This window comes from Solanum dulcamara, chromosome 4, assembly GCF_947179165.1.
Source record: "Solanum dulcamara chromosome 4, daSolDulc1.2, whole genome shotgun sequence".
NCBI lineage: Eukaryota > Viridiplantae > Streptophyta > Magnoliopsida > Solanales > Solanaceae > Solanum > Solanum dulcamara.
This window is the reverse complement of record NC_077240.1, coordinates 7,752,633-7,770,590: the sequence shown is the minus strand read 5'-3', so window position 1 is coordinate 7,770,590 and position 17,958 is coordinate 7,752,633. Positions and strand designations below refer to the sequence as shown.

Genomic DNA, 17,958 nt, shown 5'->3' with positions numbered 1-17,958 from the left:
ATATACATGTTACACATCTATTGACTTGATAGTTAATATGAACACCACATGTGAATTAGATTTATCAACCTAAACTTATTTAGACAGAAGCATAAATCTGCCTATAACTAGATGAAAGAGAACAATGGAGATTTATGCTCATGTTTAATCTGTTCGTTTCATTTTACTCGATCGTTCTATCAAAAATAAATATTTTATTTTACTTGTCCATTATATCAAATTACAAAAGAAATTATTACTTCTTGTCAGACTATTCGTAGTATTAAATAACTATATAAAATAATAATAGTAGTCAAATTCAGATTTCAAAAAATCATTAATAAAAAGAGACAGATAAAATATAACTGCATAAACCAATGTCCAACAAGTTCGAAAAGCAGGACACCATTTTTATTTACTAATAGGAAAGAGAGAAAGCAAAAGTGAATAAAGAAATGCAAAAAGAGAGAGAGACCAAAAAGACGCTTGAGTAAACTTTCTACAAATACATATTCATAAATTCATACGCTACTTTCTTGTTCCTTTACATCACAATGGGTTACCAAAGGGCTAATAACAAATGTAGAGCTGTTGGTGTACAAGGCATTGCTTGGGGTTTTGGTGGTATGATTTTTGCCCTTGTTTACTGCACTGATGGAATCTCAGGTATACATCTTTCTGACTCTTTTTACCTCCATAGTTTATGTATTCGTCTAAAGTTGAGTGTTTATCTTCAAAGCTTTAGTCTTTTATCATGTTCATTAGTGATATTTTGCTTCAAAGATGAGAGCTTTAGTGTTTTGTTTCTCGGGTATACTTCGTTACCTCCATAGTTTATGTATTCGTCTAAAGTTGAGTGTTTATCTTCAAAGCTTTAGTCTTTTATCATGTTCATTAGTGATATTTTGCTTCAAAGATGAGAGCTTTAGTGTTTTGTTTCTCGGGTATACTTCGTTACCTCCATAGTTTATGCATTCACCTAAAGTTGTGTGTTTAGCTTCAAAGTTAAGTGTTTTATCATGTTCATTAGTGATATTTTGCTTCAAAGATAAGAACTTTAATGTGTTTTTCTGACTAATGAATAAGGAAAATCTTTCAAGTTGCATTCTTTACCAGTTTTTTTGAGTTTCTTTGTCTACAGTATTCCTCTGGAGTTTCACAGTACATCAAAATTAACACTTCCCTTTTGGACCATTCGGAGAATAAAAGATTATTTTTTTGGTGTATCTTTTTTTATGCAATGTTGTTATGGTCTTTTTTGATATACTAGATAGTTTTTCCTTCTGCAAGAACTGGATCAAGTTCTAAGTAGTACCTTAGCCAAAGATGGACTGATCCTTGAGAATTGGTTTTTAAATTGAGTTTTAAGTTTATCACTCGATCAGATACTCACAAGGAAGTTACAAGTAAATTTCTTCGATACAAATTAAATGGTAACCTGGTAAAAATGGTAAATAACTTGCTAATATAGGTTAAATTACACTAATAGTGCAAGAAATCTTTATACCGCCAGTGCATATAACTTAAATACTTTTAAATTTATTCTTTGTGTTCTGAACTTGAGAAAATTCTTGGTTTTGATCATCAGGTGGCCACCACGTTTGGTCTGTTTCTAGCAAGGAAATTGTACCTAACCAGGGCAGTGTTCTACATTGTGATGCAATGCCTTGGTACAATTTGTGGTGCTGGTGTTGTCAAAGGGTTCCAGCCATCATTGTTTAAGATTAAGGGTGGAGGTGCCAATGTTGTGAGCCATGGTTACACCAAGGGAGATGATATTACTGGCACTTTTGTTCTTCTCTACACAGTCTTCTCTGCTACTGATGCCAGGAGAAATGCCAGAGACTCCCATGTCCCTGTACTTATATTTGACTTCTCAGTTTGTGCTTTAGATTTTACAGTTGAGCTAATTAAATGGATTTGTATACTAACTCATGGATGTGTTTTGTAGGTTTTGGCTCCTCTCCCAATTGTATTTGCAGTGTTCTTGGTTCATTTGGACACTATCCCTATTATAGGCACTGCATTAACCCTGCTAGAAGCCTAGGTGCTACCATTGTCAACAACAGAGAACATGCATGGATGACCATGTAAGTTCTACTTCTATGCATCAATGTATGTAGTTATATTATTCGAATGGAGTATAATTTTTCTTAAAAAATATATTTATACTATATGATTAAGACGAGTTTTAATGGAACAACATGCACAGTAAGAATTCATGGAGCCGGTGGCTACTTGCTTGAGATTGAGGCGTAGTTATCGATTATGAGCTATTTTCTTGATTTGTTCATTATTATTTTAACTTTTATGAGTAGCTAAAAGATTTCCCCTTTTTCTTTGTTTTGAAAATGAAGTGGATCTTTTGGGTGGAGCCATTTATTGGAGCTGCAATTGCTGCCTTGTACTTTGCACTCTATTTTGTTTGACTTGGCTCCTCTACTTACAGTTGTGGTTCTTTCTGTTTTTATTTGATTAATTTCTTGGGACAACATCACTTTATTTTGACCCAAAAAAGAATGAGCACAAACTCGGAAAACCCGCAAAATTAGTAATTTCCATCAGACAGTAGCATTAATCTGTCTATAAATAGATGTAAGAGAACGAATGGAGATTTATGGTCCCGTCTAATAAATAAAAGAGAGATAAAAGTATAACTGCATAACCAATTTCCATCAACTTCAAAAAGCAGGAACACCTGAACCAAACAAAAAAGAGAATAATTATTTAAGTATTAAACTGATAAAATGTGAATAATTTAAAGGGATTTTGAGGTATTAACTCAAACATCTTATTAACCAATTACTACTAAACATTGTTTTGATTGTCGTAGTTCCAAACTGACAAATGTTTCCATTCTTCTGTCTAGTTGTTGAGTGTGCGTCCACAATTCATAAGTAATTGAGTGTTGTAATACAAGAGTAGATTAATCCAATCCAAGTAGTATAACTTTCTTGAAGTATAAATTTTTTTTAAGCAATTACTACTGAACATTGTTTTGATCGTTGTACGTCCAAACTGACAAGTGTTTTCATTCTTCTGTCTAGTTGTTGACTGTGTCAGCAATTCATAAGTAATAGATTGTTGATCCAAGAAGTATAACTTTCTTGAAGTATAACATTTTTTAAGTAAATACTACTAAACATTTTTTTTGATCGTCGTAGTTCCAAATTGGCAAATTTTTCCATCTTTTGTCTAGTTGTTGAGTGTGTGTCAGCAATTCACAAGTAACTGATTGTTGTAATCCAAGAATAGATTGCTCCAATCCAAGAAGCATAACCTTCTTGAAGTATAACATTTTTTAAAGCAATTACTAATAAACATTGTTTTGATCGTCGTAGTTCCAAATTGACAAGTGTTTCCATTCTTCTGTTTAGTTGTTGAGTGTGTGTCAGAAATCCGTAAGTAACTGATTGCTATAATCCAAGAATAGATTGTTCCAATCCAAGAAGTATAACTTTCTTGAATTGGACTCTTCTATTCAAAAACCTTATTAGAAAGATTTCTCTTTTTTTGGTTACCCCCATTCTCTCTTTTTTCGTTACCCACTATTATCTCTTTTTTTCGTTACCCCCTATTCTCTCTTTTTTTCGTTACCCCCAATTTTCCCTTTTCTCGTTACCCCCAATTCTCTCTTCAATGGCTGATGCTATAGCTGAGCAAAAATTTTCAGCTTTCTGTTGAAGAAGGTAGTGATTTACGTCTATTTTGTTGGACCAGTAAAGCTGATTTTTTCCTTGTTTTGATTTTTATGACATCTTTTAGTTGATCAAAACGACATTTATGTTTCTTAGGTCAATGGGTGCTAGAAGTGTTTGAAAATCTGTAATTTTGTTTTGATTCTTGGGATATCTTCAGAATTTTGTGTTAAGAGAACCTGGTTTTCTGCTGTGTTTTGCTAATTGGTATTTCATTCTCCGGCTCATCATCAAGCTTTGATTTTCTTTATCTGTTAATGTATATATTTTTTCTGCTACTTTTTTCTGAAAAGGAAAAAAAATTACACCAAGAATCGCCATATCTGCATTTTAGTTTTGATCATCTGAACTAATCAAGGGGATTTTCTTGATTACAGTGAAGTGGGTCTCTGGTAATTCAATTTCAAAAAACTCATCTGCTAGAAATGGCGAAGAAGAGGGGCAAGGAGATTTTCAACAAAGAAGAAATGGCAGAAGATTGGTGTTTTGAATGTAAAGATGGAGGAGAGCTCGTGATTTGTGACTATGGGCAAGTCCTTTCGCTAAAAAATCAATTTTATTTTTGGTATATTTGATGGAATAAACTAGACAACGTGCACATCATTTGGAAACATTTTAATTTCTTTTTCTGGCTTGAAAAGGGCGCATTTTCCAACTTTAGGTCAAAATTTCCCCTCTCCTTGGTCGTTTCACCTGGAATTGTGGGGACATTTACTTTGATGGAACACAAAGTTTATAGATTCACTAGTGTCAACTTGACTTCTATGAAACCCGAATCTATAGATTCACTAATGTCAACTTGACTTATATGAAGCATAAAAAAGTCTATAATTAAGTAATGACAAGCAAGCCCTCTAATTTAACAAATGTGAGTAATTTTCACTACACAGTCCTTATACGAAATGCAATTCAGTTTGGTGGGGTTCATTAACTCGCATTTACTTTCCTTTCTTTTTCGTAACTCAAAGGAATGAAAGAAGTTCACTGTACACTGTGACTGATTACCTTTGCTGCTGACGTTCACTCTGTGACTTGGTGATTCTTTCTCTACATGGACATCTACTAAATAATATATTTTCGATTTTGCAGGAAATGTTTGAAAGCTTATCACCCTGCATGTGTGGAGAAAGATGACTCAGTTTGGACAAGTGATAAACGTTGGATATGTGGCAAGCCTCTTAAATTCATCCTTCTTCATGCGAATTTAATATTTCTAAATTTACTCTTTCCCCTTTTGTTTGTCTGAGTGTTGTTTTCCTTTGCTAGTTTATTGATTTTGACTAGCCAAAGTTAAGCATGAGAAAGTATACCTTATATTGAGCGAATAAGGCAATTGAATTTTGAGTTTCTGTTGTATTGAGATTTTTTAGAATAATCACAGGTAAAAAACTTTCTTTGCCATTTCTCCGTGTATACTAGAACGAAAAGGGATATGGACTGCTCTCCTTTAATAACTTGCTTAAAAACCTCGCAGTCGCAAACACTACCCTATTTACTTGGATGAACCAAAATAGTTTTCTTTGATGGAAAGACACTATTAAAGGGAGGACACTAAGGGTGTATTTGGTACGAAGGACATTTTTTCGTAATTTTCTCATGTTCAGTTGGCTCAACTTCCGACCTCAACCCATGACTCGACTTCCAACCTCGAGCCGAGACACGACTCCGATCCAGGACCTAACTACCTGACTGTCAACCCGAGATTCACCCTGACTTAGAGCTTGACCAGACCTCGACCCCAACTTAGGGTGAAGGTCAGGTCCCGGCTTAGAGTCGAGTGTCTTGTTTCGGTTCGGGATCGGGGTTAGGTTGGGTCTTGGGTCAGCTTCGGATCTCATGTCGTGGTTGGTGTTGGTTGTCGGGTCCCGAGTTAGGGTTAGACCAGGATCAAGTTTTGAGGTGAGGTTGAGGTCAGATTCAGGGGTTGAGTTTCAAGTTAGAGTCATGTCTCGAATATATGTTGGCTTCCTATCGGTCTGGGTTGAGAAAGTGTCTAGGTCCGTGTTAAAGGGTGGGGATTCGGGTCTGTGCCATAGTATTTGTCCAGATTATACCTAAATATTCTTGGGTAATATTTTCTTTGTACTAACCAAACACTAGAAAATAAATTAGAAAATCACTTATTTCTCAAGAAAATAAAAAAAAGGGCAGCTCGGTGCACTAAAGCTCCCGCTATGCGCGGGGTCCGGGGAAGGGCCTGACCACAAGGGTCTATAGTACGCAGTCTTACCTTGCATTTCTTTGTACTAACCAAACACTAGAAAATAAATTAGAAAATCACTTATTTCTCAAGAAAATAGTTTCTAGAAAAAAAAAATCCTTCTTACCAAGTACACCCTAAGTATAGTAGTCGAAGTCCCTTGACACCATAAGTCGGATACAAGGAATTACAATGATGCCACTTTGACAAACAAGGTTTCCAGTGGTTTGAATGTTTAGAAAGTAGTTGTAACTTGTAAGGTTGGGATTTTATTTTGTTTTGCAAGTATATGATTCTCGTTAAGGAATAAGCTTCCAAGAAGGCCAAATGATTCCTCCAATAGTTCGTAAGGTACGGTGTAGAGTAGTCGCTGAAATCCTCCTTTATGTTCTTTAGCCGCTTTAGGAATAAGTTAATCTGTTGATCCATCATCAATTGCACTCCTATCTTGCCTCAATGGAATTGTTTGATGGATGAATGTCACGTTTAAAATCTCAATCAACTTGTTAGTTGTGCTCAGTTGCTTCGCTTATGTACTAAAATAAACAAGAAACAACATACCCAATTTAGTCTCACTAATGGAGAAAAGAGAATACAATAGTGAAGGGGAGAAAAGCAAATTAGCAGTAACAAATAATATGACAACTTAAACAAAAGGTAATAAAAACAACATGTAATTAAAAAAAATCAAACAACAAGATAGTAGGAGAGTAATAATAATACTATTGATATGGACAACTAGATAACGTCTTGAATACCTACTATCTTCCACCCTAATCTCGACCTCCATATTCTCCTATCTAAGTTCATACTCGACAAGGTACAGGTGTGCCATGTCCTGTCTAATCACCTTTCACCAATACTTCTTCGGTGTACCTCTACTTCTTCTCAGACCCACCATATTTAACCTCTCACATCTCCTCGCTGGGGCATCAGAGCATCTTCTCTTCATATGTCCAACTATCCCAGTCTCGCCTTCTTCATCTTGTCCACCGGGGGGCTACTCTCACGTTGTTCAAAATATTCCCGTTCATAATCCTATCTCTCCTAATATGCCCACACATCCATCACAAGTCACATCGTCCTCTTCCACTTCTTTCATCTTCTGGATGTGCGAGTTCTTGATTGACCATCACTAAAATATTGATTTTTAATGGTACTCATTTTACATCTTTTTTTTTTCTTTATTCACATTTATGAACCACTAAATTAATCTCCACTGCAACAGCTTAGTAATGATTTCAACCTTCAAATATATCTCAAAGTTAGGCTCCATCAGTCCACCAGACTCATCTTCCTTTAATCTCCCTTTTATAATAAAAGTGATTCTGCTGCTGGTTTCAAGGTAGAAAATTTGCATTGTGGAGCCAATTCGCGTGTTCTCGATATGGAATTCTCAAATTTAGTTCAGGTACTCCTAAATGTGGTTGTTATTTGATGGTCCAGAGTAGCATCCAGCCAAATGATTTAGCAAAAAAGGGGTAAATAAATAGGTGTTCGCACCTAGGGGTGTGGCTAGTGGTCAATGAAGTGGGTTGAGAATCATGAGGTTTTAGGTTCAATTCTCAGTGAAGGCAAAAACACTAGATGATTTCTTCTTATCTATTCGAAGCAGTGTTATCAAAGGCATGCTTTAAGCTGCTTAAGCCCTGAAGCGAGGCTCAAAACGTGTTGAACACTTCGCCTCGCTTAACGTGCGCTTCAGTGTTGTCATCAAGGTTCTAAGACATACTTTTCCTCGCTAATGGATCTCTTCTGAAGAGACAATACTAAACAATTGATATTTCACTTTATCATAATTATTTTTCAATTTCTTTGTTCATATATTTGTCATTCATGCTTATAAATTATTATTTGTACTTTTCCTCCCTTTGCGCCTTTTTTCATTAAAGCCCACGCCTTATTTGCGCTTTTCGCTTAAAGCTCCAACGGACCTTAGAGCTTTCTTGCACTTTTTGCTTTTGATAAACCTGATTCCAAGTCTTGTGGATAGATGGGGTGGGAGATAGCAGGGCCCCTGTGTTGATAACTTATCGAAGAAGCAAACTCTTTCAGGTGTTCTATGTTACATACGAAGAATGGAAAAATGTTGTCTCATGTCTTCTCTGTCTCCTCTATTTTAGAAAGATTTAACCAAGAGTCCAACTTTCCCATCCTAATCCGGGATGTCACTTATTACATTGTGAGAAGAAAATATTGAGAGCATGTGTATATGTAGTACCTCATAATTGTTTTAGTTACTGATCTCCAAAAAGATGGCCTTGCGGCTAGGAGCTGGAACAACAACCTTGGGAACCAACCAAGAGGTGAGTGGAGTTATCCTGGCTGGAAATTGTAGGTATTAGGTAAATCAGCCGAAGTGCATGCAATCTGGTGTAGTTACAGCGTTTATACATTTCAGAAAAAGAGAAAAATGCCTCGACGAGTCATTAATTTCCAGAAGCAATTTCATTCCAACTACCAAAGTTTATGTTTATAATACTTAGTACAACAACAACATACTTAGTGTGTAATCCCACAAGTAGGGTCTAGTGCTTCTAATAGTTATTATTAAAATATTTCGAGATCTTTTGATTTCCCTCTGTAACTAAAGTTTCTTTACAAAGAATGAAGTAGAATTTTTAATGGACATTTTATCATGGTTCTCTATTTATTTATATTTGTGTATACTTCTTGTATGCGGGAGCCCTTTCCCTTTGTTAATGAATATATTTCTTACTTGATAAACAAAATGGACATTTTACCATGAATTTGTGGAAGCCCTTTAAATGACTTTGCATATTGCTAAATACCAGTATATACTTTTTTGGTTCCAAAATAAAGAAAGTTTTACTTCCATCATAATAAATATTTTGTCAGACCACTAAACCCTGGTCAGTACAGTTTTCCTTATTCCATTCCTTAATAAGATAAAAGCTAATATATGATCTCACGTGCTTCTCTAAAACAAATACTTAACTGATCTTATACACTCTTCTCTTAGTTGCGACGCCAGAAGTCAAATTAGGAAAATACATCAGTATTGGGAGGAGGACAAGTTTACTTCAGAATTGATTGTGAATCTATTCCATTCTAAGAAGAATGTTTGCACAAAGCATTTGGATAGATTTAGTTGTGGTGATGTCATATGAAAAGATTTTGTTGATTTTGAGTGATGGGCGAGAAAGGCTTCACACATACAACTATTCATTAAGTAATTGCTTTTGCTACTTTATTATGGTTGTTTTGCAAAATATCTTGGCACAAATGCAATGAGTTATTTTCTAGGCAATTTTAGAGTGTCTCACATTTCCCCATACATAAGCTTTTTGATGCAGTTCTATGGTCTTGGAGAAAATCTTACACAGAGAGCAAGGAATGATTACTGTTCTTTGCTAGAGCCAGCATTTTTCTTTTCTTTTCTTTTCTTTTTTTTATTAGGTAAATAGTATTATTAACAGTGGGAAGAAAATTTTCGCATACAAGAGGTAAACCGAAAGTAGAGAAACTACATCACAACATGATTCTCTACAAAAGTCACCCAATCCTCTATACAGGTAGGAATATTCAGGGTGCACCAAAAAGCAATTAGAGAAAGTAGGCTATTCCTTAAATGAGAAAAATCATATTTGATCCCCTCAAGAGCCAGTATTTTTCTTTATTTCGTTGTGTAGTTTGGATTTATATTTGTTGCACAAGGCAAAAGAAAAATATAACGGAACTACTAAAGAGATTATTGTAATCACTTTTTATTGAGCGTTGGAGTTTGATTTAGAAACAAAATTTGCCTGTCAATTATAAAACAATATTATAATGAATTATATTGCTTAATTTGGCTCCAAATTGCTATTGCAACACTTTTGGAATGATGAACCACAATGTAAGAGGATTAGTAGTCTGTGGTAACTGTTGCTGAGATATATAAGTATATCTTACACTCTAAGACATTAGATTAAAAGGGTTACCTGGTGCATGAAGCTTCCCCTGTTCACACAGGCTCCAAGGAAGACCACACCCCAAGGGGTTTCAAATATTTTAAGTTTGAGTACTTATATATTGTTGGCTTATATTGTCTTGTTAGTTTCAATGGTCATGTATTGCTTTTTCATTACATAGAATAAAAATAGTTGTGCGAAAAGTAACGTCAGTTTTACTGTGTTCCAGGACGGCATACATGCTTAATTTGCCATGGAAGTTCATATTATCAATGTTATTGTTGCAATAGAGCTGCATGCTCTCGCTGCATTGGTCAAATCGATTTTGTCCATCATAAAGGGAAGTATGGATTCTGCAATAACTGCCTAAAGCTCGCATTGCTTGTGGAAGAAGACAGGAATATTGATTCTGATGGGGTATGCATGATTATTATGGTTACTCAAACTGTATTTTTTGGTTCAGTACTAACTAATTAATTACTTTACTATTTTGGAAATTTTTATTTTCGAACCCAAAGAAAACTTGTCATGGAAACTATTAACTGAAATAGCCCAGGAAAACAGCTTGAAAGTTAATAGCATGACGCTTTACAGCATTGACGTATAATTATGTTTAATATTCATGATAGGCGGAGATAAATGAAGCCAAGTATTTAAAGAACCTTGAGAGGCAACAAGTTTGACAGCAGGAGAGCATGAGATGCGCTATCTGTTTCTCTTTAAAACACAATATTTATTTGTGATTAGAATAAGTGAAAGATTATAAATGAAAAAAGACCAAGTTACTTGTTCAATATTCAATGTGAACTGTATTTTACGGAAATTTTAGAATTTTTCTCCCTGGGAGTAGCTTCACGCAGGTTTAACATGAGAGAAGCTCGGTTAAAAATCTTATTTGTATTTAATAGGTGTAGGTTTGATCATCATTTTGTTTTTTGCTGAATTTATTCTTCCCCTAGGCTTCCAAAGATTGAGTTTATTCTAGCAAATGTGAGGTGCATATAATCTCAATAGATCTTGTGTCACAAACTCTATTAACAGCTTACTTTCCTCTGTTTGAGCATGTGAGATTAAATCTTCTGTGTTTATCACTGTTATCTTATTGGCAATATTCAGTTAGAGGAGTCTCTCTGTTATTGCTTTATATATCTTCCTCTCTTATTTGCTTTATTTTTTCTCTAGTTAATGTGTGATCTGTTCCATTTCTCATATGAATGATTGTTGCTTTCCAGGAAAGTGTAGACCTCAGGGATCGGGAAACATATGAGGGCCTTTTCAGGGAGTGTTACGAGATATTAAAGGAAAAAGAAAAAATTGACAAAAATATTCTTCTTGCTGGTAAGGCCCAACTAGACAAGGAGAAGATTTGTCAAAATCGCTCTTATTCAGATAAACGTGGTGAGAAAGAGGATGAGCAGCTTTCGTCAGACAATGAAGATTTCAGTGATGGAGAACCTCTGATGAAAAAGCTTAAAATGAAAAGACATACACAGATGAAAACAAAGATCCAAAGAAAAGTCGATTCAAAGAAAAAAGAATTTGTTGGATGGGGATCAAAAGCTCTAATTGACTTTCTTCAGTTTATTGGTCAAGATACCAGACAAAAAATATCCCAATATGATGTGTCATCGATAGTAATTAAATATATAAAAGAACATAACCTTATCGATCCCGTTAAAAAGACAAGGATCCTTTGTGATGTTCACTTAGAAGCTGTTTTTGGGAAGAAAGTGGTAAACAGACGCAGAATATTAAGCCTCCTTGAAAGACATATTGTTGATAATGAGGAACGATTACAAAATGATGAGCTTGATCATGATCTTGAAGACGATGACACAGAAATATTGGTGGCGCCTAAAACTGGGGAAAAGGTTGAACAACACAAGGTATCCTCAATTGGGTATTCAACTGCATCACAAAGTCAATTTGCAGCCTTGATTCCTGAAAATATCAAACTCATTTACCTGAAGAGGAGCTTGGTACTGGAGATGATCAAGCAGCCTGAGTCAATTGAAACCAAGATTATAGGAAGTTTTGTTCGGGTCAAGTTAGATCCACGTGATTCTGTGCAGCGTAACTCTCATCAGCTTGTGCAAATTACAGGTTGTTTTAACAAATGATTTCATTCTTTTATTTGTCTTGAAATAGTTGCTAGCATCCCTTGGTGGACTGCTGTGAATATGTCTGAATGCATTATGCTCATGTCTTCCCTACGGAGTTTTTGGATAATTGGACCTTAACTAGCTAGCACACCTGTGTTTTTTTCTAACATAAATGATTTCTGTTTCCTCAACCAACTTTGTTTACACTTTTGTTGTTATCATGACATTGATAATTTGTTCAAGCACATGAAATAAAAGTTGAAACTTGAAACTCTTTTTTTTCATCTTTCCCTGAACTGAATTTCCTTTGGGTTAGTCATTGCTGTGTTGTTAAGTTCATTCTTAACACCCTCTATTTTTGTTTGGAACATATAAACCTTCTTTACAATTTATTATACTTTGTCTGCCCATGTTGTATAGTACTATTACTATTTGGGGAGTCAAATTGTTTCTTCATTTGACTACGATATGTTAAATAAATTTGGTTAGGTTTTACCAAATAATTGTGATTAGCAGTAATTAATATTTAGTTTTCAAATATGTGAATATTATTTTTAAAATAGTAAAACATTGATCTCGGAATTCACATAGAGGATCAGATGAGTTGATTCCGGATAATACCACTCTTTTCAGAATGGAGGATGATCGTTGCTAAACTAAAAATAAGTTGCTATAATATTAATTAAATAGGATTTTGATGTGTGAATAGAGTGGAATAGGTCAATGAAAAGATATGACATAATGAAATATGATAATCGGTCTATTAAAGAAGCTTAGTAAATTTGGAAGAGAAAAAATCCAGCAGGTCCAGTAAATTGGATGGAGAGAGTGAGGCAATGATCATAATCTTAGTCTCATCTTCCAAGTCTTAATATAGAATGTTACTTCCCATTGAAATCTTAATCTTGTTCACCAATTTTGCTTTCAAACTGACATCGTCCTTGCTTAAGGAGTGTTTTCAGGGATCAAGCATGGATCAAGCGATGAGTGCAACAACGAGAGTTTAATTCAAGTTTCAAATATGGCCGGAGATGTTTGCTTGACCATGCTTTCAGATGCTGAGATTTCTGAAGTAACCCACTTCATCTTTTGGGGGCATCTGTCTTTGCAAACTCTACTTATAATTTGACATGATTTTTCAGCTAATCAGCTATATATACACAAAAACAGTTGTGAATATTTTTATATGCCTGCTGCGAAGTCTACTGTACTGCTCATTTTGAGGAGGCAGATATACACACACTTAATCAAAGTTTTGCCGTGTACAAATACTTGTCGATCTTCTAATTTAGTTTAGATTCCAAACTGCTAAAAGCAAACTGCAAAAAAGTTGTACTTTTAGATGTTGGTTATTTTCTAGGTTATATTTGTTTTGCTCTTTTAAAAAGATCAAAGGTTTTCTCTTGTTTTGAGAAGTTTCTGTCATTGGCTGTCTCAGATTTTGGTGTTAGTAGCGTTAAAATAGATTTCACTCTAAGCTTCTGTGGTTAACCGAAATTTAATGTATTTTGACATTTTTCTCTGTTTTTCAGGAAGAATGTGATTTTATGAGAGAGCAGGTGAAAGCAGGCCTGCTTAAAAAGCTAACAATTGTAAGGTTTTTTTGCTTGCAGTTTGACATAACTATTACGTTGCAACATAGTCTAGATATTATTGTATGACTGAAAGCCTTAATATGTTTTAACTATCGAAGGGGAGCCTTGGAGTAACTGGTAAAGTTGCTGCCATGTGACCAGGAGGTCACGGGTTCAAGCCTTGAAAACAGCCTCTGGCAGAAATGCAAGGTAAGGCTGCGTACAACAGACCCTTGTGGTCGGGCCCTTCCCCGGACCCTGCGCATAGCGGGAGCTTAAGTGCACCGGGCTGCCCTTTTTTTATCATTTCCAGCATAAAATACCCCTAAATAAATGACTTGTCCAAAAAGTGATCTCTCTGTCGGCACTGCTCGGTGCAACTTCTGGTTGTCTCTACTCTCAAGAACAACCCAGTTTCTCTTTCGTTATATAGCCTTAGAGCTTGTAATAAGGATTTTGAGTGGGAGCTAGTTTCTCCAGTCTCAGCTCTTCAGGCAACATGCTGCTTGCAACATACCACATACTCTCTTGCCTTGTTCTAGGATTCATCCTTTCCCTAAGAGTGACCACCCTTGGTCATATTCATGTATCCTTCATGTTCTGTCATGTAACCCCTCTGGTGGGAAGGAACTAGTAGAACCTGGCTGGGTTAGTGGCACCTAATTCTTAACCAGTTCTGTAAAGGACTCTGATCAAGGGAGAATACTTGAGTGGCCAAGTGAATTCTCAATCTTCTTATTCTTCTAATCCTTGCCCGGTCGTCCCTTATTGTGGTAGGTTGTTGATGGAAAAATGAGTCACTGTAGTGTGAATAGGTTGATGGTTTAGTTTCTCCAGTCCTGGTCTCTAGCACTAAATATTTCATGTACTTGATAGTGTCCTCAGTTATGGTTTCACCATGTAACGGTGCCTGCTAGCATGCCTTTATCATTGTGTTCCATTTTAAATAAAAGCATGCCTCACTGAAACCCATTGTCTTCTTTCTTTTTTAGCAAACTCTGCAGCGCCACCTCAAAAAAAGTATTCTCCCATCATCTTCATGTTACATGAATATTCTTTTTCTTCAAAATGATAAGACAGCTTTAGAATTGCATTATTGGGAAGGTCGCAAGATTGAGTATAACTAGACATTGAATGGGTTCATCTAGAACACTACTGTAGATCAGCCAAACAACATGATTCAATAGTAGGTTGCATGGATCAGTGCACTTCTTGCCTAGTGTGGGATAATGGGGGAATCTTCTAGCTTACCAGTTTAACACTGTGCTTTTCTAGTTCCCTTCTTACTATATATAGAGAGTCCTTTTGAATTAGTACCACTTCATTTAGAATCTTAAGCTACTAGAATGGTAATACTTCTATATAATTTGCATTTGGTTTTTTCATTCTCCTCCCTTGTGGGCATGATATATTCCCTGAGCCATGGGGGAGTTTCAGTGAGACTCAAATTGAAAAAATATAAAATTTGCTTTGACACCATTTTGAATTGTGTATGTCACCTCTATTAAATGTTTGAGCTCATTGAGCTATTAGAGAGCTGATGCTTTTATTTTACTCTTCTACAATTCTGAAAAGATATAAGCTTAATTCTTCAAGTTTTCCAGTTAGATTCAGCTGAACTCCAATTCCATTTAGTACTACCATAAAATCTACTCTCCTATTTGCAGGTGGAGCTTGAACAGAAAGCTAAAATCCTTCATGAAGACATCACAAAGCACGTATGTTTTCAATCTTACCAAGTTACTTTTAAATTTGGATAATTTATTTCCGTAGGAACTTCTTGTTGATTTGGGTAGTTTGTAGCTCTACGAATTTACACTCCATTGGCATGATAATACAAAATATTATCGTGCAACACAGATTAAATGTTGTAAAATTATTACAGCTTCCATTTCAGCAACACGAAAATATTAGCGACCTGTTCATTTTTATCTTTAATCAATGTATTTGCGGAACATCTAAATATCTGACGACACCTTCACTTTTAATGTCAGGGGATTGCTCAAGAGTTGAAATTGTTGAAGATACGCATTGATGTGGCAAATGAAAAAGGATGGAAAAGTGAATATCCTTTTTTCTTTTTTTTTTTGGTGACTAAATTAATAGTATTTGACAGAACACTCTAATTAGCACAGATTCGGAAGTTAGCTTCTGTGTTTGGTCACCAGCATGACTTTCAATGATCACCAATTTCATCCTAACCTCTATGTTCCTCTTTTATAATCTCATCCTTCATGCCCTAATTTTGTCTGTATGTACGGTTGTCTCGCTGTTCTTCGTCCTGGTCCATTCTGCAAAGAAAGGGAAGTGTTTCCTTAACCACCTTGGTGTTTACGCTTGTCCAGCATAGGGAGAGAATGCAGCTCCTACAGCAACAATGGTACCTGTCATTTAAGCTGTTGAATATTCCTGGAGTGATTCCAGAGGAAGTAGAGCTTGAAAGTCTGGCTAAATATGAGAGGGTTGGCAGTAAGAGGCATCAATGCGAAGATGAGACAACTACTACTGGAGTTGTCAAATGTGAACAGAAAGCTGGAGCATCTTGCTCAGGTAGTTAGTAGATGTAATGATGCTATGTGCAACTCCCTATCCAACGGAGGGAAGATGCTTCTATCAGTTTACCTTGGTATTTTGATTTTAGTTGCTAAGATTGTTCAGTTCTAGCTTTGCGATTTATATTATAGCAGTTGACTTTTTTTCGGACCGCTCTAGTTGTTACAAGAAAAACCTGGTGAAGTCATTTTGAAGTTGCATTTGCTCTTACCCTATATCATGATTCATGAGAATTGATCAAGGAGTATATGGTGTATTCTTTTCAACTTAATGCAACTTATCTCCCTTTTTCTAGAATCATCTTTTCTGAACTTGCATGTCTTCCATTTGTGCACACGTTGGGTGGTTTCGTGTAGACATTATTGGGAAAATCTACATGTTGATAGAATTGAACTTTTCAATGTGGTATCCTTCTCTCATAGAAGTACCTCTGTGTTGTGCATATTCTGAAGAAGGAAAAAGTGGAAGTACTGTATTAAGATAGCTTCATCTGTTACTCTGAATGATCTGAACATGTCAAAAACATTGCTTCTGGAAGAGGGAAGCAAAAGTGAGTCCTTGTTTCTTTTTCAATTAACTGCTGCATCAAATAAACAAAAAGAAATTGCAAACTGGACTATACCAATACTATTATTGTAGTCTGCCTTCTTGTTCAAGAGTTTCAATATTACATAAGCTCAGTACGTATTCACATCTTTATATAGAATGTCACTTAATGATGTTGCACTAGGTATACAAATAATTGACAAGCAATACAAGTATTATTCAACCCAGAAGAACACAAAGCATTCTGATCCGTTCAAGTTTCAACCACAAGGTTCCCACATATTTACCTGATTTCTAATATTTTTCAAAAAACATTTTCCTATTTTCTCGTGTTTGATTGGTCAGGAATTTTTCAAAATATCTCCCTTTAGGAAAACAAGCTCATGAAAAAAAAAAATTGACTTCCTTAATAAAAGTAGAGAAAACACGCGTTATCCCCACTACCAACCTCACTCCCACCCCTACCCCCAATCAAAAAAAACAAATGAATCTAGTTTTTCTAATTCTGGTCTTGTCCATAATATTATAGAATACCAAAATGATGCGATTAAGTGTAAGAGAGACATGACGGCCTGCAAACAACACTATTATCCCATAACAGATGTTAAAGTAAGAAAAAGGATTTAAACAATTTCTAAAAGTTTTCAATCTCACATACATAATATAATATATCTCAACTTTTAAATAATTTTACACATACAATGTATAGATAAATAAAAATCATTGCATGGAAAGACCATAATATAAGTGTAAAAGAAGGATAAGATATCCATTAAAATCAAATAGTCTTCCAGACAAGAATTATTATACAAAAAAATTAATCTCTTATGTTAGCACACATTTGTACAGCTTCAAAAGTTGGACAAATTCACCCATTTTTCCAAAATCAATATATTAATCTATTATGCATCAAATTTAAATCAATCGTATCCACTAATCTCTCTCTCTATATATAAATATATGTATTGTCAAATCTTAATAAGAGGTCTCAAAAATGATATTCAATAAAACTAGCTCATGTGTGCATCACACATATATCTCGTGTGCCATGCAATTTTTTGTGCTCAACATATGCATTCCATGTGACACACAAAGCATGCCATATCAATTAGTAAAAATATTTAGATAATCACATATTTAATATTGTTAAACATGTGTGTGAGGCATACATTTTTAAAAAAATAATTTAAAAAAATAGTGCGCACACAAAATAATTAAGAATGATCCTATTTTGACAATCTTGATAGTTAAACTCAAAATTATTAGACATTATTTAAATTTGAGACAATTGTTTATTAAAATAATTTGTTGAGCGTATCAGCCTTTCATTAGTTAAAATGGGTCAGTTTTACTTTTCATTATGTTTTTTACTCAAAAATATTTTTATCGATA

General features: G+C 35.0%; 2 protein-coding genes across 3 annotated transcripts; both read left to right on the top strand.

Annotated features, from left to right (window-relative positions):
- The first annotated feature begins 533 nt into the window (after positions 1 to 533).
- LOC129888017 (probable aquaporin PIP1-5) lies at positions 534 to 2,026 on the top strand. The gene is made up of 4 exons (XM_055963273.1): positions 534 to 645; positions 1,365 to 1,420; positions 1,568 to 1,837; positions 1,931 to 2,026. The coding sequence occupies exons 1-4, from the start codon at positions 534 to 536 to the stop codon at positions 2,024 to 2,026; spliced, it is 534 nt and encodes a 177-aa protein (XP_055819248.1).
- LOC129885921 (uncharacterized protein At5g08430-like) lies at positions 1,753 to 16,264 on the top strand. Of its 2 annotated transcripts, none has more exons than XM_055960402.1 (11): positions 1,753 to 1,837; positions 1,931 to 2,069; positions 4,055 to 4,206; positions 4,767 to 4,846; positions 10,021 to 10,208; positions 11,024 to 11,894; positions 12,856 to 12,965; positions 13,426 to 13,485; positions 15,135 to 15,185; positions 15,462 to 15,532; positions 15,803 to 16,264. In XM_055960402.1, exons 3-11 carry the CDS (start codon positions 4,103 to 4,105, stop codon positions 16,023 to 16,025), a joined length of 1,758 nt encoding a protein of 585 aa, XP_055816377.1. In that variant the 5' UTR covers positions 1,753 to 1,837; positions 1,931 to 2,069; positions 4,055 to 4,102; the 3' UTR covers positions 16,026 to 16,264. The 2 variants fall into 2 exon arrangements, with proteins under 2 accessions (XP_055816377.1, XP_055816376.1); XM_055960401.1 differs by having other exon boundaries at positions 12,844 to 12,965.
- The last annotated feature ends 1,694 nt before the right edge of the window (positions 16,265 to 17,958 follow it).

What these genes read in the sequence shown, in the direction of transcription:
- LOC129885921 (XM_055960401.1), top strand. Translation starts at nt 4,103, where the DNA reads ATGGCGAAGAAGAGGGGCAAGGAGATTTTCAACAAAGAAGAAATGGCA. An exon ending in GGAATATTGATTCTGATGGG is followed by an intron (nt 10,209 to 11,023) that starts GTATGCATGATT and finishes GTTGCTTTCCAG; the next exon opens with GAAAGTGTAGACCTCAGGGA. An exon ending in CAGATGCTGAGATTTCTGAA is followed by an intron (nt 12,966 to 13,425) that starts GTAACCCACTTC and finishes TCTGTTTTTCAG; the next exon opens with GAAGAATGTGATTTTATGAG.
- LOC129888017 (XM_055963273.1), top strand. Translation starts at nt 534, where the DNA reads ATGGGTTACCAAAGGGCTAATAACAAATGTAGAGCTGTTGGTGTACAA. An exon ending in ACAAATTAAATGGTAACCTG is followed by an intron (nt 1,421 to 1,567) that starts GTAAAAATGGTA and finishes TTTGATCATCAG; the next exon opens with GTGGCCACCACGTTTGGTCT. An exon ending in CCAGAGACTCCCATGTCCCT is followed by an intron (nt 1,838 to 1,930) that starts GTACTTATATTT and finishes TGTGTTTTGTAG; the next exon opens with GTTTTGGCTCCTCTCCCAAT.